The sequence below is a fragment of the Mobula birostris genome, chromosome 9 (assembly GCF_030028105.1).
Source record: "Mobula birostris isolate sMobBir1 chromosome 9, sMobBir1.hap1, whole genome shotgun sequence".
Lineage (NCBI taxonomy): Eukaryota > Metazoa > Chordata > Chondrichthyes > Myliobatiformes > Myliobatidae > Mobula > Mobula birostris.
In genome coordinates this window covers 54,324,923-54,348,129 of record NC_092378.1, presented here as the reverse complement: position 1 = coordinate 54,348,129, position 23,207 = coordinate 54,324,923, and the positions used below count along the sequence as shown (strand labels likewise).

General features: G+C 48.1%; 1 protein-coding gene across 10 annotated transcripts in view; it reads right to left on the bottom strand.

Annotated features, from left to right (window-relative positions):
- The window catches only part of LOC140202766 (protein-methionine sulfoxide oxidase mical3a-like), a 311,216-nt gene that overhangs the window by 74,842 nt on the left and 213,167 nt on the right, over positions 1–23,207 (bottom strand). For 7 of the 10 annotated variants that reach the window (XM_072268078.1, XM_072268077.1, XM_072268082.1 and 4 more), the window contains 4 exons: positions 22,473–22,562; positions 16,607–16,732; positions 10,419–10,481; positions 7,845–7,916 (listed from right to left, as the gene is read on the bottom strand). In XM_072268078.1, the coding sequence (XP_072124179.1) occupies positions 7,845–7,916; positions 10,419–10,481; positions 16,607–16,732; positions 22,473–22,562 (351 nt within the window). The remainder of the gene's footprint in view (positions 1–7,844; positions 7,917–10,418; positions 10,482–16,606; positions 16,733–22,472; positions 22,563–23,207) is intronic. The other 3 variants (XM_072268081.1, XM_072268085.1, XM_072268086.1) reach the window with 3 other exon arrangements.

Sequence of the window (23,207 nt, the reverse complement as noted above, 5' to 3'; positions counted from 1 at the left end):
TTGGATGATCAGCCATGATCATACTGAATGGCGGTGCAAGCTCAAAGGGCCGAATGGCCTACTCCTGCACCTATTTTCTATGTTTCTATGTAGGTCCTGAAGAGTGAGTTTCGGGAACTAGGCAGAAGGCTGAAGAACAGGACCACAAAGGTGGTGTTCTCAGGATTGCTGCCAGTGCTACGTGACAGTGATGGTAAGAATTGGAGGAGATGGCAGTTGAATGTGTGGTTGAAGAGTTGGTGCAGGGGGCAGGGTTTTAGATTTCTGGATCATTGGGATCTCTTCTGGGGAAGGTGGGACCTGTACAGATTGGATGGGTTGCAACTGAACTCGAGGGGAGCAATATCCTTGCAGGTAGGTTTGCCAGCATGGTTCGAAAGGTTTTAAATTAATTTGCAAAGGGGATGGGACTCGGAGCAATAGAGCAGTGGAAGAAGTGCATGGAGTAAAGCCAGATCTAACATATAGAGAGGCTTTGAGGAAACAGAAGCAGAATAAAGGGTGTAAAGGTAGTAAGGCAGAAGGGCTAAAGTGCATGTACTCAATGCAAGAAGCATCAGGAACAAAAGTGATGAACTGAGAGCTTGGATACTTACATGGAATTATGAGGTAGTGGCCATTACAGAGACTTAGCTGGCACCAAGGCAGGAATAGATTCTCCATATTCCTGGATTTCAGTGCTTTAAAAGGGAAAGAGAGGGGGGGAAAGGGGAGGAGGGGTGGCATTACTGGTCAGGGATACTATTACAGCTACAGAAAGGGTGGGTACTGTAGTAGGATCCTCTTTTGAGTCAGTATGGGTGGAAGTCAGGAACAGGAAGGGAGCAGTTATTCTATTGGGAGTATTCTACAGGCCCCCTGGTAGCAACAGAGATACCAAGGAGCAGATTTTGGAAAGGTGCAAAAATAACAGGGTCGTTATCATGGGTGACTTTAACTTCCCTAATATTGATTGGCACCTGATTAGTTCCAACGGTTTAGACGGGGCAGAGTTTGTTAAGTGTGTCCAGGACGGATTCCTGTCACAGTATGTTGACAGGCCGACTAGGGAGAATGCCATACTAGATCTAGTATTAGGTAACGAACTGAGTCAGGTCACAGATTTCTCAGTGGGTGAGCATCTGGGAGACAGTGACCACTGCTCCCTGGCCTTTAGCATTATCATGGAAAAGGACAGAATCAGAGAGGACAGGAAAATTTTTAATTGGGGAAGGGCAAATTATGAGACTACAAGGCTAGAACTTGCGGGGGTGAATTGGGATGATGTCTTTGCAGGGAAATGTACTATGGACATGTGGTCGATGCTTAGGGATCTCTTGCAGGATGTTAGGGATAAATTTGTCCCGGTGAGGAAGATAAAGAATGGTAGGGTGAAGGAACCATGGGTGACAAGTGAGGTGGAAGAAGGCAGCATACATGAGGTTTAGGAAGCAAGGATCAGATGGGTCTATTGTGGAATATAGGGTAGCAAGAAAGGAGCTTAAGAAGGGGCTGAGGAGAGCAAGAAGGGGGCATGAGAAGGCTTTGGCGAGTAGGGTAAAGGAAAACCCCAAGGTATTCTTCAATTATGTGAAGAACAAAAGGATGACAGGAGTGAAGGTGGGACCAATTAGAGATAAAGGTGGGAAGATGTGCCTGGAGGCTGTGGAAGTGAGCGAGGCCCTCAATGAATACTTCTATTCGGTATTCACCAATGAGAGGGAACTTAATTACAGTGAGGACAATATGAGTTAGGTTGATGTTCTGAAGCATGTTGATATTAAGGGAGAGGAGGTGTTGGAGTTGTTAAAATACATTAGGACAGATAAGTCCCCGGGGCCTGATGGAATATTCCCCAGACTGCTCCACGAGGCAAGGGAAGAGATTGCTGAGCCTCTGGCTAGGATCTTTATGTCCTCGTTGTCCACGGGAATGGTACCGGAGGATTGGAGGGAGGCAAATGTTGTCCCCTTGTTCAAAAAAGGTAGTAGGGATAGTCCGGGTAATTATAGACCAGTGAGCCTTACATCTGTGATGGGAAAGCTGTTGGAAAAGATTCTTAGAAATAGGATCTATGGGCATTTAGAGAAACATGGTCTGACCAGGGACAGTCAGCTTGGCTTTGTGAAAGGCAGATCATGTCTAACAAACCTGATAGAGCTCTTTGAGGAGGTGACCAGGCATATAGATGAGGGTAGTGCAGTGGATGTGATCTACATGGATTTTAGTAAGCATTTGACAAAGTTCCACATGGTAGGCTTATTCAGAAAGTCAGAAGGCATGGGATCCAGGGAAGTTTGGCCAGGTGGATTCAGAATTGGCTTGCCTGCAGAAGGCAGAGGGTGGTGGTGGAGGGAGTACATTCAGATTGGAGGATTGTGACTAGTGGTGTCCCACAAGGATCGGTTCTAGGACCTCTACTTTTCGTGATTTTTATTAACGATCTGGATGTGGGGGGTAGAAGGGTGGGTTAGCAAGTTTGCAGACTACACAAAGGCCGATGGTGTTGTGGATAGTGTAGAGGATTGTTGAAGATTGCAGAGAGACATTGATAGGATGCAGAAGTGGGCTGAGAAATGGCAGATGGAGTTCAACCCAGAGAAGTGTGAGGTGGTACACTTTGGAAGGACAAACTCCAAGGCAGAGTACAAAGTAAATGGCAGGATACTTGGTAGTGTGGATGAGCAGAGGGATCTGGGGGTAAATGTCCATAGATCCCTGAAGGTTGCCTCACAGGTAGATAGGGTAGTTAAGAAAGCTTATGAGGTGTTAGCCTTCATAAGTCGAGGGATAGAGATTAAGAGTCGCGAGGTAATGATACAGCTCTATCAAACTCTGGCTAGGCTGCACTTGGAGTACTGTGTCCAGTTCTGGTCGCCTCACTATAGGAAGGATGTGGAAACACTGGAAAGGGTACAGAGGAGATTTAACAGGAGGCTGCCTGGTTTAGAGAGTATGCATTATGATTAGAGATTAAGGGAGCTAGGGCTTTACTCTTTGCAGAGGAGGAGGATGAGAAGAGACATGATGGAGGTATACAAGATATTAAGAGGAATAGATAGAGTGGACAGCCAGCACCTCTTCCCCAGGGCACCACTGCTCAATACAAGGGGACATGGCTTTAAGGTATGGGTGGAAAGTTCAAGGGGGATATTAGAGTAAGGTTTTTTACTCAGATAGTGGTTGGTGCCTGGAATGCACTGCCTGAATCAGTGATGGAGGCAGATACACTAATGAAGTTTAAGAGACTACTAGACAGGTATATGGAGGAATTTAAGGTGGGGGAGTTATATGGGAGGCAGGGTTTAAGGATCGGCACAACATTGTGGTCCGAAGGGCCTGTACTGTTCTATGTTTACTCTGCTTCAAATGAACAAGCTGTTCTTTTGAGCTTCACCCCCTTTGCTTCCTTGGAATTCGACATAGTGAATCAGTAATTTCTTCATTAAAAACAGCCAGTTCTGACTTCTGCACACAAATCATCACAAACTCCACGTTGTCAACACTGCCCGCATCAGAAACCAGAAAAGGAAATGTGATTGTGTACCATTGTGAAATATACTTAACATGCCAATGAAGTAGAGGGTGACAACCTTTTGTGCGCAGTTTAAATTCCTCTGTGTGCCAGGAGCAAAAGACGCATGCGCACACTTTAGAGGGAACATTGTCGTTAAGTCACCAGGAACAGAGGGGACATATCCTTAGGATTCTAAGGAAAGTAGAGAAGAAATAACAGCCACTGAATGTGATCTTCCAGTGTTCTTTGGGTACGAGGGTGGTGTTGGAATACCAGAAAATAGCAACTGTCACCCCATGGTTCAAAAGGGGAGTAAGGGTAAGTTCACTAACTCAAATCAGTTATCCTGGCTGGTGGGAAACACTGCGACAAACCATAGTAAGGAAAGGACCTGTTGACGTTTTGGATTGAAACGTGGCATTCAGCCTTAATGCAGAATCATCAACTATTCCTTTCTCTCCACAGATGCTGCTCGAACCACTGGGCTCCTCCAGCAGATTTGTTTCTTGTTCGAGATTCCGTCATCTGCAGTCCCTTGTGTTTCTTAGAAACATTAACTAGAACAGGTTTAGTGGTAACCCAGCTGAAAATGCATCATTTGAAGTAAGCCAGCATGGATTAGTCAAGGGGAAATCATTTTAAACCGACCTAAATGATTTTTGATGAGGATAAGAGTCACTGTGATATGCATGGACTTCCAGAAGGCTTTTTAAGGTGCCCTATAAGCAGCTTGTCAGAGAGGTCGATGGATGTGGTCAGTAAAAGGGACATTATCACGGATAAAAAGTTGGCAAGGTAGCAAACAACAAAGGCCAGGCCAGAGGGAGACGAATGGTGGTATTCATTCCAGCCCCGTCCACCATTGAGCATATTTACAAAGAGCGCTGCCACAAGAAAGCAGCATCCATCAAAGAACCCCCCACCCCACTCCAATTTAGACCATACCCACTTCTTGCCACAACAATTGTGCAGGAGGTACAGGAGCGTTAGGTACCACACCACTAACCTCAGGAACAGTTATTACCCTATAACCATCAGGCTCCTGAACTGGAGTGGATAACACCCATCACCACTATTCTGAACTGACTCTATGACCTATAGACTCACTTTTAAGGACTGCTTACAACTCAGATTCTCAGTGTTATTCTTATTTACAGTTACCTTCCTTTGCACATTGGTTGTTTGTCAATCTTTATGTATAGTTTTTCATAAATCCCATTGTATATATTAATTTTCCTGTAAATGCCTGCAACAAAATGAATCTCCAGGTAGAACTATGGTAACATATGTACTTTGACGATAAATTTATTTTGAACTTTATTTCCCTATGATCAACAGTGGGTTGACAGGCTTCATGAGAGGATCCAGTAGATATTTATGATAAAGGTTCCTGGAAGAAGGGACCAGAATTATAAGGATGAATTTGAGAGACTGGGACTGTTTTCTTTGGAGAAGACTCAGAGGAGATCTGACAGAAATACATCAGATGAGGAGAACCCTGGGCAAAATACCCGGCGGTAGAGGGGTGTAAGGAAAGTCGATTCTTCCTAACACAGAATGGAATTTTATCAGACAAAATGGTGTTAGTCTGGGATGTGACAATGCTTTGAGAAAGTAAAAGGGAACCATTTCACAGCTATGTTTTGAGAACAATGTGAGTACCATTTTACAGCTTGAGAGTAGATAACAGTGAAAACACATTTATCTGGAAAAGTACTGGGGTAAATGTTATGATAGGTTCTTGGAAGTTTCTTGAAGGGTTAAAAAAAGGTTTTTTTGTGGAAGGGGAATTCTTAAGCTGGGTCACGACTAGGACTAGTAACGACTGTTAAAGAGAAAAAGTAAGGGGGGAGGAAGAGGGAGAGGGAGGGGTCAGGCACCTGCAGTTCCCTCTGGCAGTGCATTGTGTGGAGTGGCTTAGTGATTGGTTAATAAGCATTATTTTGTCTCTTTTACGACTTCATTAATCATTTTTCTTTCTTTCTATACTTTATTCTTTATATGACTAATAATTTCTCATAACCTTGAACACGTGTAAAATGTCCTTTGTTTGAGGATACCTCCTGCTGCTGAATCAGAAAAGAACAAGGAATGAATTTTAAAAGACTTTCGTCACAAAGGGTCAAGGACATAACATTAAAAGTGACGTGAGGTGAAAGTCTGACATCACGTTTGAAATCTGGAACTTACTGCTTGCAGGTTTCTTTGTGGCCTGCAAGAGGGAATTAAATAAAAGCATGACAGAGAAAATAAAACTGTCCAATAGGTTGTACTGGAGAGCAGATCTCATGTTGAGCTAGCATGGGCATGAAGGCCAAAAGGCCTCTCTGTGTGCAAAACCATTCTATGATTCTAAACAAAAGACATTATTAAGGCATGAGGAACTGGTCCGTTGTGTTAGACTGCGAACCTATGTTACAGAGTAAAACTGCAGAGAGGCAAGGGAAGTGATTTTTTGTCAATACATAAATATTCAATTCCTACCTTTGGGTGGCTCACTAGTAGGTTCACCATTCACTAACTATATCAACATTTTGACTGAGATGATCAAATGTAACATTTCCAAGTTTGCTGATGGCACAAAGCTAAGTGGTAATGTAATTAGTGATGAGGATGCAGAGAGGTTTATGGGTAAGCGAGTGGGCAACCACAGGGCAGATAGAGCTCAGTATGAAATTGTGCACTCAGGTAGAAGAAACTAGAAAGGAGGGCTTTCTTTTAATGGCGAAGGACTGGGAAATGTTAATGTTCAAATAAATCCAGGTGTCTTTGTGTACAAGTGACTAAAAATCAACATGGACGCTCATCAGAAAGGCTAATAGGACTTTAGCCTTTATTGTGAGAGGATTTGAATATATGAGTAAGGGATTAAGGGACAGAGAGTGAAATTTGAGGTGGATCAGCCACACCATTGATAAGAAAGCCAGATAGCTTCCTCCTCTTAATACATACAAAATGATAGAGGAACTGAGCAGGTTAGGCAGCATCTATGGAAAGGAATAGAGTCAATATTTGCGGTTGAGATCCTTCATCAGGATTGGAAAGGAATGGGGATGAAGACAGAACAAGTTTCTTGTAATAGCTTGCACTCCATCTCCTCCTCCCACAGTCTAATTCTGGCTTGTTCCCGGTTCTTTTCCAATCCTGATGAAGGGTCTCAGCCCAAAACATCTTTTCCATAGATGCTACTCGACCTGCTGTTCCTCCAGCATTTTGTATGCATTGCTCTGCATTTCCAGCATCTGCAGAAGCTCTTGTGTTTATGGCATTCTTCAGCTCCTGATTTTTATCTACTCCTGACAAATTGTTGAAGTGTTGTGAACAGTCGGATCGAAGGCTGAGACCTGTCAATCAATAGAAGCCTTTTCAAGAATTGGATGCTGTATTCATTGAACGAGCAAGTAATACTGTGTACATAAAACTCCAGAGCAATAAAGCTCGCTCAGAGCATTGAATTATAATCCAAGAGGAAGTCATATGGTTTTCACAACACTGAAGGACACGCCTCAGTGTTAGGTAGTACGTGAAGGAGAAATAAGTACTTGATCATTTCCCAAGAAATTGGCCTGCACATGTCCAACTCCAAATTAATTAAACACAATGATAAAGTAAAATAAATAGAAACAATTTTGTGGATATCTGACTTAACAAAACTCTGTGATGTGGAACATATTGTGACAAACCACCTGGCCTTCCTGAGCTCAAAGACAAAGTGGGACAGAAAATTACCCCACATACTTACAAGAAATCCATGCATGAATTCATCACTTTGTACAAACCTCAATGAAAGTCAAAACTCCCATATGCAAACCTGGCTGCAATTACCTCAAGCTTCAGGATCAGAATCAGATTTATTGTCACTGACATACAGTATTGTGCAAAAATCTTAGGCACATATACTGTATATCACCAGGGTGCCTAAGGGTTTTGCACAGTATGGTATGCTGCTTTTATATCATTTCCTGCATGGGTTAATTTTGATTTAATTTGAAGTATGTGGCGGAAGTACATCCATCTCCACCCTCTATTTGCCCTTGAAACAGCAATATCAGTGAGTCTTTGTAAATATTGGTAAACATTGAGTAGTCATAGATAAACTACTGTACAAATAAACAGAGATAATGTGGAGATCTGATTTAACAAATAGCCGTAATGTGCAACCTTTTGTGACCAATTAGCATATGAAGGTGTGTGTGTGTACGTGAATCTGAGCTTGTCACCTCTGAGGAGCTGCTCTTAATAATCAGATAACACCCGAGGCGCACCTCATGCTCGCATGCACTAAAGGCAACATTAAGTATGGCTTGAGTTACATTTGAGTTCCAGACTATTGAGGTATTTAGCATACCATCCTCCAGTGACGAATTATTCTCCTCCTCCTCCTCTTCATCTGGGCTCAGCTCCACGTTCATCTGCTTCTCTAGAATTCAATGAAGATGATGGAAAAATTAAAGAACCACCAAGTCTCAGGCAGTCCTCTGCTTTAGAGTACAAGTGTACTCTGAAAGACCATCACTCAATAGCTCAGCTTTCTAATGGGGCACACAAAGTAAAATTCACCTGTTTATTGCAAATTGCAGTTACAATTAACTGCAAGGGAGTGACATCAAATAAAACTTAACACTGAGCCAGGGAAGTAAATATTACATTAAAAAAAAACAAAACACAAACTTGGTGGAAGAGTTGGGTTTAAGCAATGTCCTGAAGACAGGAGTTTGAGGGGCTCAGGGGTGAGGTTTCTGAGTCTTGCACAGAGGCAGTAGAAGCACAGCTCAGTGGGGCAGGGGGATGATTAAAATGGGGGGCTGTGCCAAGGACTGGAACTGGGCAGCACCACCACTGCGGAGATTCCTCTGACCCTGCGGGGCGGGGGCAAGGGGGAGATGAAAATAAGAATGTTTCAACATAAAGAAATAACTTGGAGGTGTCTGCTTGGTTATGGGATCGTATCACACTATTTCCATTTATCCAGCATTTCTAATTCTGTTCTTCAGCTCACTCTCCACAATCCTGAACACCCCACCCTCCCTTTAAACAAAGGAAAAGGCTGTTTGGCCCACTGACCCCATGCTACTTCTGGGGAATTCCTGACTATCCCATTCCCTGGTTTTGTCCCTGTGGGTTATTTACCCTCGTATCCCTACTAACTCTTCCAGATTCCTCTGCCACACAGCTATGATGGAGGTAATGGAAGCAGTCCGTTAACTGACCTACCCACACATCATTCAGATGTGACAGGAAGCCCAAGAACATTGAGGAACCCACAGAGGCACAGGGAGAATGTGCAGACTCCACACAGACAGTACCTGGGGACACGACTTGAGCTGCAGCACTCTGTTGCCCACTCTGGTGAAGCCAGTTCTCCTGATCAGCCCCCCTAGCACGTATCCCATTCACCCCTGTTCCTGCAATGGTCAATACCAAACCAAGTTTCAACAACACCCTCTTCCCTTTACATTTACTCTGACTGGAAAACCATTCTGCAATGTAGTGTCATCCCTCTCTGTGTGACATAGACAGCAAAAAAGGATTCAGTCACCCACTGCATCTCCTCCTCTCTTCACACCCTCTGCACCCCCTTCCCCTGCCCACACCCTCTTCCCCTGCTCACATCCTCTGCACCCCCTTCCCACACCCCCTGCACTCCCTTCCCCCGCCCACACCCTCTGCACCCCTTCCCCTGCCCACATCCTCTGCAACCCCCTCCCCTGCCCACACCCCCTGCACCCCCTTCCCCTGCCCACACCCTCTGCACCCCTTCCCCTGCCCACACCCTCTTCCCCTGCTCACACCCTCTGCACCCCCTTCCCACACCCCCTGCACTCCCTTCCCCCGCCCACACCCTCTGCACCCCTTCCCCTGCCCACATCCTCTGCACCCCCTTCCCCTGCCCACACCCCCTGCACTCCCTTCCCCCGCCCACACCCTCTGCACCTCTTCCCCTGCCCACACCCTCTGCACCCCCCTCCCCTGCCCACACCCCCTGCACCCCCTTCCCCTGCCCACACCCTCTTCCCCTGCTCACACCCTCTGCACTCCCTTCCCACACCCCCTGCACTCCCTTCCCCCGCCCACACCCTCTGTACCCCTTCCCCTGCCCACACCCCCTGCACCCCCTTCCCCTGCCCACACCCTCTGCATCCCCTTCCCCTACCCACACCCTTTGCATCCCCTTCCCCTACCCACACCCTCTGCATCCCCTTCCCCTGCCCACACCCTCTGCACCCCTTTCCCCTGCCTACACCCACTGCACTCCCTCTACACTCCCTTCCCCTGCCCACATCCTCTCCATGAACCCACACTCTCTGCAGCCTCCCCTGTCCCACACTCTGTACCTCCCCTCTCCCTGATTCCACACCATCTGCACCCCAACTCCCTGATCCCACACTCTCTGCGCCCTTCCCCTCTCCTCCCCAATCTCTCTGCATCCCCTCCCCTGCCCATACCTGCACACCCTCCTGTCTCCACTTCCTTTGCAACCCCTCCCCTCCCTGGTCCCACAATCTCTGCAACCTCTCCCCTCCCTGGTCCCACCTTTTCTGCACCCACTCCCCTCTCCTCCCCACACTCTCTGCACCCCTCCCTTCCCTGATCACCACCCTCCAGCCCCCCCAGGTCCACACTCTCTACTCTGCATCCTCTTGCCCAAGCTGACAGATGCTGTGTGCTCTGACTCACAGTGTTAAAGTGTGTGTGAGATCCACCCCTCACCCAGAGACCCCACTCAGTTCCCCCTGACACCCAGAGACCCCACTTGGTTCCCCCGACACCCAGAGACCTCACTCGGTTCCCCCTGACACCCAGAGACCCCACTCGGTTCCCCTGACACCCAGAGACCTCACTCGGTTCCCCGCTGACACCGGTGAGCAGAGTGGAAGGAAAGAAGCACGAGGCCAGGCTCTCTTTAACAAAACAGAACTACCTCCAGTCAGGGAATCCAACCACGCCCGAACTGCTTCACTCCGAAACGGTGGAGCGTTGGAGGCTACATTGGGGGGAGAAAATGAAAACTGATGAACAGCTGAAACAAAGGGAAGGATTCCCATCTGAGGTGAGGGAAGGAAAATGACCACTTTATGCACAGTCTGTACTTGAATCAGAACTTCAAATCAACACTGGGTTCACCAGAGAGTATTTATAACCAAACCAGCAGCCACCTACAGGGTCACGAGACTAGAATCCAACTCCTACTGCAAACAAAAGCACAATGCAAGAAACCAGCAACACGTACATTATGAATAGTCGCAGTAACAATGAACAGGCTCATAAACCAGCACCACCTGGAAACAAATGCACAATTCAAGATACCAGCACTAACAGGAAACAGCTGCATGATGCCTAAAACCAACACCAGCGGTGAACAGGCGCACAATGCCAGAAACCAGCACCAGTTGTGAACAGGTGTACAAAGGCAGAAACCAACACACCAACAGGGAACAGTCGCACATGCCAGAAACTAATCTCAGTTGTGAACAGGCACACAATGCCAGAAACTACCACCAACAGGGAACAGTCGCACATGCCAGAAGCTAATCCCAGTTGTGAACAGGCGCACAATGCCAGAAACCAGTGCTGTCAGGGAACAGGCGCACAATCAGTTGCAACAGTGAACAGACCAACAACAGCCAGAGCAACACACACAAAATGCTGGAGGAACTCAGCAAGTCAGGCAGCATCTATGAAAAAGAATAACACGTCGACGTTTTGAGCCGAGACCCTTCACCTAGACTAGAAAGGGTAAGGACGCCAGAATGAAAAGGTGAGGGGAGGAGATGGAGGCTAGATGGAAGGTGATAAATGCAGCCAGGTGGATGGGAAGGAACCTACTAGGAGAGGAGAGTGGACCATGGCAGAAAGGGAAGGAGATGAGGCATCAGGGGGAAGTGATAGGCAGGTGAGGAGAAGAGGTAAGAGGCAAGAGGCTAGAGTCGGGAATAGAAGAGGACACGGGGGGAAAAAAAATTACCAGAAGGAGAAATCGATGTTCATGCCAAGGGGTTGGAGGCTACCTAGGTGAAAAATAAGGTATTGCTTCTCCACCCTAAGAATGGCCTCATTGTGGAAAAAGAAGAGACAGGAACCGGCATGTCCAAATGGGAAAGGGAATAGGAAATAAAATGGTTGGCCACAGGAAATTCCATTTTTGGCAGATAGAGTGGAGGTGCTTGCTAAAGCAATCCCTCAGTTTACGTCAGGTCTCCCTACTGCAGAGGGGACCAGAGGTAATACATCCAGCATCCTCTAACAGTGCAAAGAAGGCTGGACATCCAGTTCTACTTAACACACTCACATTGTTTGATATTTTCTCTTACTCACAGGCACCTGCCCCCATATCTAATTTTATTAACCGGGTTCTATTTATTCGACAGAAGCATGAGCTTCACTTAGTCAGAATGAGATGACCGACTGCAGGCACCATCAAGGAGACAGTTACCGGGGGTTGTAGAGTTACTGTGGAGAGCAAGGGGTTCAGAGTACACTGTCCAGTTGGTCCGCTGGAGAGATTCGGATCAGTGGGGCCTAGCTGTCTGTGGTGAGCAGTGATGGAGGGGCCTGTGGGCCGTTGGTGCCCTGGAAACGAGGAGCAACACTGAGGGCTCTAGAAAGGGTTAATGCAAACAGGCTTTTACCCCTCAGGCTGGGCCAGTCTAGAACTAGAGGTCATAGGTTTAGGGTGAAAGGTGAAATATTTAAGAAGAAGCCAAGTGGAATGAGCTGCCTGCGGAAGAGGTGGATGTATGTTCAACTGTAATGTTTTAAGAGAAGTTTGGATCAGTACATGGATGAGAGAGGCATGCAGGGTTATGGTCCAGAGGCAGGTAGATTGAACTAGGCAGAACAAACAGGCTGGCATGGAGTAGGTGGGCCAAGGGGCCTGTTTCTCTATTGTAGGGCTCGATGACTCTCAGACAGGTGGGAGTAATGGCAACCTCCTCTTTGTTAAATGCCAGACTCTGGAAAAAAAAATCTACAGTGATAACAAAACTAACGGACTGTTAAATTTGGTTTGGGTTACAAACCATTTTATGGGAAGATCTCTCGCTACTCCTGCCAAAACGTGGCTCAGAACCACTTTCCCATTAATGACCCACTCTGATAGTTCAGCACGTCACTTGCTGTACCTAAACCCAAGAGCTAAACTAGGAGCTGAATTACTAGATGGGCTGATTGGTCTCCATCCCATGAATCCAACCAGGACACTCCCAACACACAGGCTCTTATGTCTTCACACTTGTGACAACCATCACCGTGTTGGGAGTCACTCAGCTCAGAAAACAGCCAGCATTCAGAATGAGTAGTGGTAGAGCTGTGTATTCCACCATGTGGCCCAGCATATCCCTCGTTCCACTATTCCTGCGGTCCGGCTCTTCAACAAGCAGCTCGAGGACACACACGAAAGTGGGACTAGGACACACTGAGGGACGGAGTCCCAATCTCGTAAAGCTGCTACACCACTCTAACTGCAAGCTAACCAGCTAATGCAAAGACAACTATATGCCTGACAGATCAGACCAGTTCTTGATGTGAATGAAGCCAGGCAGCTGCAGAGACAATGCCCAGTGCCCCTGAGCCAGTGGTTTCGGTACTGTCGCAAAATGCTGTCCATCTGACTTGGTAGAACACTGACCAGGTTATGTCCCTGCCATAGAAGGCAAGTAAACTCCAAGCAGGCTACTCAATCATCACCAGAGTGCTGAATGGTACAGCCAATGTACTCCTCCTGTTCACCTGCAGTTTTTGCTAGAAGCACTTCACAAAACAACAAAGCCCTAGATGTGGAGATGTTTCCAGTAGTGGAAGCGTACAGGGCCACAGAAAGCACAGCCTCAGGACACAAAGATGTTCCTTTATAACAGAGATAAGGAGGAATTTCTTTAACCAGAGGGTGGTGAATCTGTGGAATTCATTACCATGGATGGCTGTGGAGGCCAAGTTATTGAGTATATTTAAAATAGAGATTGATAGGTTAATTAGTAAGGGCATCAAAGAATACAGTGAGAAGCTAGAATGGGATAGAGAGGGATAATAACTCAGCCATGATGGAATAGCAGAGAAGGATTGATGGGTTGAATAGCCTAATTCTACACCCATTTGCTATTGTTTTATCTTCGTTATCTTGGCTCAAACACCAACAATAAAAGATGGCAAGAGGTGAGATGAGTGCACTTCTCTCAACGTCAAGGCATCCTTAGAACCAAGTATGGCATCAGTGAGCATTGGTTAAAGACTGAAATCATTGCCATACTCAGCGGGATTCAATAACGTCAATCAGCAGCACTGTGAGGGCTGATCATCAATGCAGGGGCATCTCTAGACTGACAATCTGCTACTCATCGATGGCCGTCCTTCCATTCACAGGATCCCAGTGGGGTGCTTCCTGTTCCACTCTCAACACCTGTGCAAATGAAGCCGCCCCAACCTGTAGGCAGCAAATTCCAGACAACATTCAGGCAGGGTTGGATGAGCATCCGGTAACAGTTACACCTTAAATTTCTTGGCAATGTCTATTTCCAGAAACCTGCTCTTGACTCTTAGTGGCATCACCATCACCAAAGAGTCACCATCCACGCTCTTGGCAGGGGGGCGGGGGGGAGGAGGTCACGAAAACTTCACTGGACAGGCCAATAGCGTTGGCTCAAGAGCAGGTAAGAGGTTGGGTATCCATTGGGAGTGACATAATCAACTTTCCCACCATCTACAAGGCACAAGTCTGGAGAGTGATGGAATCCCATCCACCCGCCTGAACGAATGCACATTCGTAAGAAACTTGACATCACCATGGCAAAGTAGCCCACCCAGCCGACAGCCCCTCCACACTCACTACCTCCAGCTTCAGTGCACGGTAACCGCAGTGAGGGCTTTTGCAACATCCACTGCAGATTTCCCAGATCACTGGATGCTATTCCTATAGATGCTCAGATACACTTGAATTTTATTTTTCACATTACATTGGAGTGTCCACACACCTGGTCTGGACTCCAGCTCTATCTACACACCCAGTTCGTGCTCCGGACTTCACCTCCAACCACACCATCTCCATCCACACACTGGATCTATACTCCAGACCCCAGCTCAAAACAGACACCCCACAATCTGGATTACAGTTCTGGCTCATGGCTCTATCCTTGCACGTGGCTCACAGTCCATGCCTCACCCCCAAAACCTCCACTCCCATCCCCATCCTCGTCCCACCCTCCAGTTCTGTCCACACAACTGGTGTGTACTCAGGACCTTGCCACCAGCCCAAGCCAGGCGACTGAATGAACCAGATGCCAACCCACTGGGTTTCCAAACGGTCAGGTGCCGGGCCACCAGAATTTCATTACAACAGGAACCCAGATACACACCTCACTGCAGAGCTGACCTGGGCCCAGGAGAATATCCTGCCTAATACCCAGTCTTCTGCCTGGGATCTCTGATACCCTTTCTTAGAGGCCCTTCCACCTCCTCCCTCACACACCCTCCTATTCCCCTCCCCAGCCCAGTTATTTGGAAAGACTTCACCAAATAAATCAATTGGGAGAAAGCAAGTTTTTGAGATCAGTGTGGGCAAGGACAAGGATGTTCTGTGAAAAGACATAAAAAAATCAGAGCAGGGTCAGGTCAGGGAAAATTACTATCGAAAGGAATGAAAGGAGGATGCAGTGATAAACGTGAGGGCTCCAGGGCTGGACCTACAGCCACAGTTGGAGTATCTCCAGGGGCAACAGCAGCAGCAGGCTGAGTAGCTCAGAGACTGCAGAGGGAAAAAAAGCCAACCACTGACCCAGGTAAACCACACACGCATTGTTCAACACTCTGACAAGCAGTCACAATCCCACATGCTGTCCGCTGTGTGGCTCCCTCACATAGGCGGCCACCATGTATCCAAGACCCACCCAGAGGCAGTCTCTGCGCGCCCGCCTCACTCCCACCTGCAGATTCCCCCACGTGCCCGACTCCTCCCCCACCACCCACAGCAGTCACCTCGCGCCTGACTCCTCCACCCCCATGCAGCTGTCCCCGCGCGCCCAATAACACGCCCCCCGAAGCTGTTCACGCACGCCCGACCCCATCATCCACAGCTGTCCCTGCGCACCCAAACCCCCATCACCCATAGCTGTCCCTGTGCACCCAAACCCTCATAACCCACAGCTGTCCCTGTGCACCCAAACCCCCATCACCCACAGCTGTCCCTGTGCACCCAAACCCTCATCACCCACAGCTGTCCCTGTGCACCCAAACCCTCATCACCCACAGCTGTCCCTGTGCACCCAAACCCTCATAACCCACAGCTATCTCTGTGCACCCAAACCCTCATCACCCACAGCTGTCCTTGCACACCCAAACCCCCATCACCCACAGCTGTCCCTGTGCACCCAAACCCTCATCACCCACAGCTGTCCCTGCTCACCCAAACCCCCATCACCCACAGCTGTCCCTGTGCACCCAAACCCCCATCACCCACAGCTGTCCCTGTTCACCCAAACCCCCATCACCCACAGCTGTCCCTGCTCACTCAAATCCCCATCACCCGCAGCTGTCCCTGTGCACCCAAACCCCATCACCCGCAGCTGTCCCTGTGCACCCAAACCCCCATCACCCACAGCTGTCCCTGTGCACCCAAACCCCCATCACCCCCAGCTGTCCCTGTGCACCCAAACCCCCATCACCCGCAGCTGTCCCTGTGCACCCAAACCCCCATCACCCGCAGCTGTCCCTGTGCACCCAAACCTCCATCACCCACAGCTGTCCCTGTGCACCCAAACCCCCACAGTTGTCCCTGCATTCCTGACTCCCCCCTCGACCCACAGCTGTCCCTGCACACCCAAACCCCCACCACCCGCAGCTGTCCTGCGCCTCTGACTCCCCTCCCCAACCTGCAGACGTTCTTGCACGCCCGACTCAACCTACCCCACCCTGCAGTTTCCCCCACGTGCCCAAGTCCCCCCACACGCAGTTTCTCCCAATGCCCTCCCTCACCCACGTGGTCCCAACTTGTGACTCCTTTCCACACAGTGTGACCGTACTTCTGCCCCAGCCAGCCTTTCCCTGGGCTCTCCTGTCTCTGCTCTCATGGCATTTAACTCCCTTCACCCCTTTGGTGTGGGACGGTTGGTACATCATTACCTTCTGGGGCAGAGGCCGCTGGTGAGCCTACCCCTCCGTGCCCTGTAATGTGTGTCCAGTGCACATCTGCCTTGATGTCCAGAGGGTCAATGGGGCTGACGATCTGCCGCACCCTCAGGCTCGAGGCTATTCCGGGAGGGGGCACAGTGCCAGTGAAGCAACAGGAAGGCAGGTGGAAAGGAAGGCGAAGAGAGAAAGAGAGATTATGAAAGAGTGAGGTAGATCCTGGAGTGGAGAGATTCAGGCTCACATAGCAGAGGGTCGCATGCAGAAAGCAGCCGAACGCAAGGAGAAGTCAGCGAACCAAGCTCCTGCCAGCTCCAAGAATCAGTTCAGCACCAGTGGAGGCTATTCAGCCCATTCAGTCTATGCTGGCTCCTGGTCAGGCAGTCACACCAGTCCCATTCATCTCTCCTGGCTCTGCACACCCCCTCCCCCCAAAAAAGGCTGCTTGATTTCTTTCTGATGGCATTAAATGACCCTGCTGACATCGCTCCAGGCTCTCTGAGAAAATACACTTCCCCTCACATTTCCCTTCCATCTTTAGCCTGGAGTTTTAGACCTGTGTCACTGCACTCTGAACCACTGAACACAAACAACTCATCCCTGTTTCCTATCAGTACACTCATGATGAGATGAAGAAAAGCAGGAGTAGGCCATCTGACCCCTTTAATTTAGCTCCATACCCCATAAGGTCGCAGCTGATCCCCTGCCTCAACATCACCTCCCTACTTCTCTTGATTCCCACTGCTTCAAAATATGCTTGGTGTCCAGCTCTCCCTGGGCGGACAAACCTCAGGACAAAGACTGCCCCCACCCACCAGGCCTGGTGAAGCCCCAGTGGGCCCAGACTCACCTGGTACCTGTAATGCCCTTTTCCTGGAACCATTCAAGGACCTGATCCAATATCAGCAGCTCTGCATCTTTTCACTGCTCTTTGTAACCTAGCAATTCCCACTAATGATCCCAATCCAGTCTTTTCAGCTTCGGATCCCAACAATTCCTCAATAATTATTCTTACTTCTGTAAGTGCCCAGTCAGCCAGCCTTTGATCTCTGATGGGTAATTACTATCCCAGATCTCTGTGCAGTGACCCTAATGACTGAATTACAGTCCAGATTCCTCGTTTGTACTCCCTGATTCCACGTGCTCATTTGAATTCAAAAATCCCTGATGCATTATTCCTACTCCTGATTAAATTCCAAATATTCCCTATCCAAAAATGAGTCCATCTAATCCTGTCCTGTCCAACCGCATACACCTGGTCCTCCCAGCCCAAAACTGCCCAACAATCCCAGACTAACCCCAGTCCAAAGCACTTTAGTCTGGTCTGGTCCTCCCAGTCTAGTCTAGTCAGTCCTCCCAGCCCAGTCCAGACAGTCCTGCCAGTCTAGTTCGGTCCAATCCGTTAAGTTGGTCCTTCAAGTCCAGTCCAGATGGTCCAGTCCGACCCAGTCAGTTTAGTTCAGTCCAGTCTTCCCAGCCTCATCTGGTCTGGTCCATTCCTCCGAGCCCAGTCCAGCCCAGCTCAGCTGAATCCTACCAGCCTAGTCCTCCCAGCCCAGCCCAGTCCTCTCACTTCAGTATAACCCAGTCTTCAGGTTAGTCCAGTATGGTCCTTCGAGCCCAGTCCTTCCAGGCTAGATGAGTCCCATTCGGTCTCCCAGACCGATCCTGCAGCATACACCACAGCACAGCCTGAAGTTCATGTGCCAGGCTGGCACAGCACAGCCACACATGGCACATACCAGCCCAACCCAGTGCCCCACGAGGTGATACAGAACAAAGGGTGCTTAGAGCAGTGAGGACTGCCTCAGCTGTCGAGCACTGGTGGTAGCAGGTGGTTAGTGCACAAGCCATGCACACACCCTGGGGACAGATGCACTCAGTGCCGACACTGGCACACAGCTGGCCAGGCTGCGGTCCTGCGGCCTCTCTGCACCCAATGCCATTCTCACAGCTCCAGTGTCATGGGGCAACACTTTCTCTCACCAGCTGCCACAGCAAACGCTCTTCCCAGGAAAGGGTTAATGTCAGCAGAGGAAGCTTCAGCGTTGCCCAGGCGCTGTAGGGATTGCTAGAGCAAGCCGGTGACAGTTGGAACACAGCAACGTAATGTCCCACCCAGCCCAGGGTGTCAGATGTCTGCAGTGATGCCTGGGGCAGAGAAGTCTGCATACAACAGACACAGTGTGGGGTTTGGCCAAAGAGACTGGAGAGTCACCCCAGCTGGGAGAGCAGCTCTCTGAGGGGCATTAAGTGAGCAATGGTTAGGGCTTGTAAGACAGCCTGTGCTCCATGACGGTCTGTGTCAGTCCATGTGATGGTCAGTGTGATGATCTGTGTCATATGGCAGCCAGTGTGACCTTAAGACATAAGAGCAGAATTAGGCCATTTGGCCCATCGAGTATTTCCTCCATTCCATCATGGCTGACTTATATTCCCTCTCAACTCCATTCTCCTGCCTTCTCCCTTTGATGTTCTGACTAATCAAGAACCTATCAATCTCCACTTTAAATATACTCAGTGACTTGGCCTCTATAACTGTCCATAGCAATGAATTCTGCAGATTCACCACCCTCTGGCTGAAGAAATTCCTCGTTTTGTTCTAAATGGACATCCCTCTATTCTGAGGCGGTGCCCTCTGGTCCTAGACTCACCCACTATACTACAGGAAACATCCTCTCCACATCCACTCTATCTAGACTTTTCAATATTCCATAGGTTTCAATGAGATTCCTTCCTCATTCTTCCAAACTCAAGCCAGTACAGGCCCACAGCCATCAAACTCTCCTCATACGTTAACCCTTTCATTCCTGGAATAATTCTCATGAACCTCCTCTGGATACTTTCCAATGCCAGCACATCTTTTCTTAGATAAGGGGCCACAATACTCCAAATGTGGTCTGACCAATGCCTCATAATTCCTCAGCATTACATCCTTGCTTTTATATTGTAGCCCTCTTGAAATGAATGCTAACATTGTATTTGCCTTCCTTACCACTGACATAACCTTTAGGGAATGCTGCACAAGGACCCCAAGTCCCTTTGCACTTGGAGTTTTGAATTTTCTCCCCATTTAGAAAATGGTCTATGCCTTTATTCCTTCTATGAAAGTGCATGACCAAACACTTCCCTACACTATATTCCACCTGCCACTTCTCCCAATTTAAGTCCTTCTGCAGACTCTCTGCTTCCTCAACACTACCTGCCACTCTCCCCATCTTTGTATCATCTGCAAACTTGGCCACAAAGCCATCAATTTTGTTATCAAATCACTGACATATAACGTGAAACCAAACAGTCCCAACACTGACTCCTGTGGAACACCACTAGCCACTGGCAGACAACCAGAAAAGGCTCCTTTTACTCCCACTTTTTGCCTCCTGTCAGCTGGCCAATCCTTTATCCATGCCAATATATTTTTGACAATAACATGGGCTCTTACCTCGTTAATCAGCCTCATGTGTGGCATCTTGTCAAAAGCCTTCTGAATATTCAAGTAGATAACATCCACTGACTATGTTGTCTATCCTGCCTATTACCTTCTTAAATAATTCCAACAGATTTGTCAGGCACGGTTTCCCCTTAAGGAAACCATGCTGCTTTGGTGTGCTTTATCATGTGCCCCCAAGTACCCTGTAACCTCATCCTTAATAATGGACTCCAACATCTTCCCAACTACTTAATTCAGGTTAACTGGCCTATGATTTCCTTCCTTCTGCCTCTCTCCTTTCTTATGGAGTGGAGTGGCATTTGCAATTTTCCAGTCCTCCAGAATCACTTCAAAATCTAATGATTCTTAAAAGATGATTACCAATACCGCCAAAATCTTTTCAGCTCTTTCAGAACCCTGGGTGTAGTCCATCTGATCCAGGTGACTTATCTTCCTTCAGACCTTTCAGCTTCACAAGCACTTTCTCCTTAGTAATAGAAGCTCCACACACTTCTGTCACCACCCCTCCCCCCGATATTCTTGAATTTCTGGCATACTGCTGGTGACTGACACAAAATACTTATTCAGCTCATCTGCCATTTCTCTGTCCCCCATTACCACCTCTCTGGTGTCATTTTCCAGGGTCTGATACCCATTCTTGTCTCTTTACTCTTTATATATCTGAGAAAAATCCATTTTTTGATATTCTCTTTTATAACATTGGCTAGCATACTTTCATGTTTCATCTTTTCAATTCTCTCCTGCCATCATTCCTGCTAGTGACCCATTCCAATCAAATTTGGCCAGCTCTTCTCACATACCTCTGTAATTCTCCTTACTCCACTGAAATACTGATATATCTGACTTTATCTTCTCCCTCTCAAATTGCAGGATGAATTCTATTAAATTATGCTCACTGCCTCCTAAGTTTACTTTTCCTTAAGCTCTCGAATCAAATCTGTTTCATTCCACAACGCCCAATTCAGAATTGCCTTTCCCCAAGTGGGCTCAACCACAAGCTGCTCTAAAAAGCCATGTTGTAGGCATTCTACAAACTTCCTCTTTTGGGATCCAGCACCAACCTGATTTTCCCAATCCACTTGTATATTGAAATCTTAATTTTGACATTGACAATTTTAGCATTGCCCTTTTTGCATGCCTCTTCTATTTCCTATTGTATTTTGTATCCTACACCCTGGAGGCCTGAGCATAATTCTCATCGTGGTCTTTTTATCCTTGCAGTTTAACTCCATCCACAAGGATTCTACATCTTCTGCTCCTATGACACTTCTGTCTAAGGATTTGATTTCATTTTTCTACCGACAGAGGCATGCGAACTCCTCTGCCTACCTGCTTGTCACTTTGATACAATGTGTACCTTTGGATGTTAAGCCCCCAACTATAATCTTCCTTCAGCCACTGCTCAGTGATGCTGACAACGTTAGAACTGCCAATCTCTAACTGCGCTGCAAGACCATCCATGTTATTACGTACACTGTGTGCATTCAAATATAGCACCTTCAGTCCTGTATTCATCATCTCTTTCAATTTTGCCCCCATGTTACATTTCAACTCATCCCATTGACTGTCATTTTGGCCTGTCATCTGCCTGTCTCAAGGTCCCGTTACACAATGCATCAATTTGTATACTAACATTCCCATTCTTAGCCCTATCATTCTGGTTCCCATTCCCCAGCCAAATTAGTTGAAACCCTCCCTAACAGCTCTAGCAAACCTACCCGCAAGGATGTTGGTCCCCTCTTCAGGTTCAGGTGTAACCTGTACTTTTACAGGTCATACCTTTCCCAGAAGAGATCCTAATGATCTAGAAGCCTGAAACCCTGCTCCCTGCACCACTTCCTCAGCCACTCATTCAACAGTACTGTCATCCCATTCCTGCCCTGACTAGCACATGGTACTGGGAGTAATCTAGAGATGACCACCTCGGAGGTCCTGCTCTTCAGCTTCTTCCCTAACTCTCTATACTCAGTGAGCAACACCTTCTCCCCCTTTCTACCCATGTTATTGGTCCTCTGACTGCTCACCCTCCTTCTTGAGAATCTTCTGCAACTGCTCAAAGGATCTGTGTCCCGTAATGGTCGGTGTGACATTCAGCATGCAGTGATGGTCAGTGTGACGGTCCCCGTTCCAGTTAGCTTGCTGTGCCCCTGCCCTGATCACGTCTGTCCTAGGTAACACCAGTTGGGGCTGTAGCTGGACCATGAACCCAGGCTGGCATCTCCTGCCCTGCCTTCCCCCCCACAACCGGGAAGCCTGTACCCTTTCAGCTGGATTTCTGTTCCACCTGTCATCGGCTGATCAGCTCTAGCCTCTGCCCTGCAGTCAACAAAGCAGCGGCTGCGCACCCTGAGGGGCTGGTGCACATGATTAGTTCTGCAGAGCTGTGTACTTGCAGAGAAATAAAGATACCTCGGAACACATGGGTGTCCTCTTCCTCAGAGAGCTGATGTACCCAGAGCCCATACTGGAGCTCCTTCTCCCAGGGGCAGTATTCACCCTCTTCAGAGAGACACATGGAGGGAAAGGGAAGAACACACACACACACACAGATACACACGTGCATGCAGATACAAGGCAGGCACACACACATATGCATACAAACACAAATGCGCATGCGCAGATACACACACATACATGGACAATCCCACAAAGATTTATACATAGATGCACGTAGACATACAATCTCACACACAGCCATGAGACACACATACGTATACAAATATATACATTAGAAAAACACATATGTAGTCAGAAACAGATAAATGCACATTTACGCACATCCCAAAAATATCCACACACGGGTACAGACACACACACACACACACACACACACACACACACACACACACACACACACAGAGTGGGGCAGAGGAAAAGATGAAGTACAGTTAGTGCAGGAAGTTCAGGGCGGCCGGCCTGGTGTAAGAGCCGGAGGTCAGTCCTAAATGAGGGCTGGGAGTCCTTAACCGGCAGCCTAGCTGGAGCCTCTGGGCTGGCGTTACAATTGCCCCTTGCCTCTGCTGGGGTGTGACAGCCATGGTAAACCAGGCCAGGTTGAGATGTGAAGCCATGGTAAGAGCTGCCTTATCCCCGCCCTGCTAGACTACTGTTAGATGTCCCTTCATTGCCTGTTCCAACCTACAC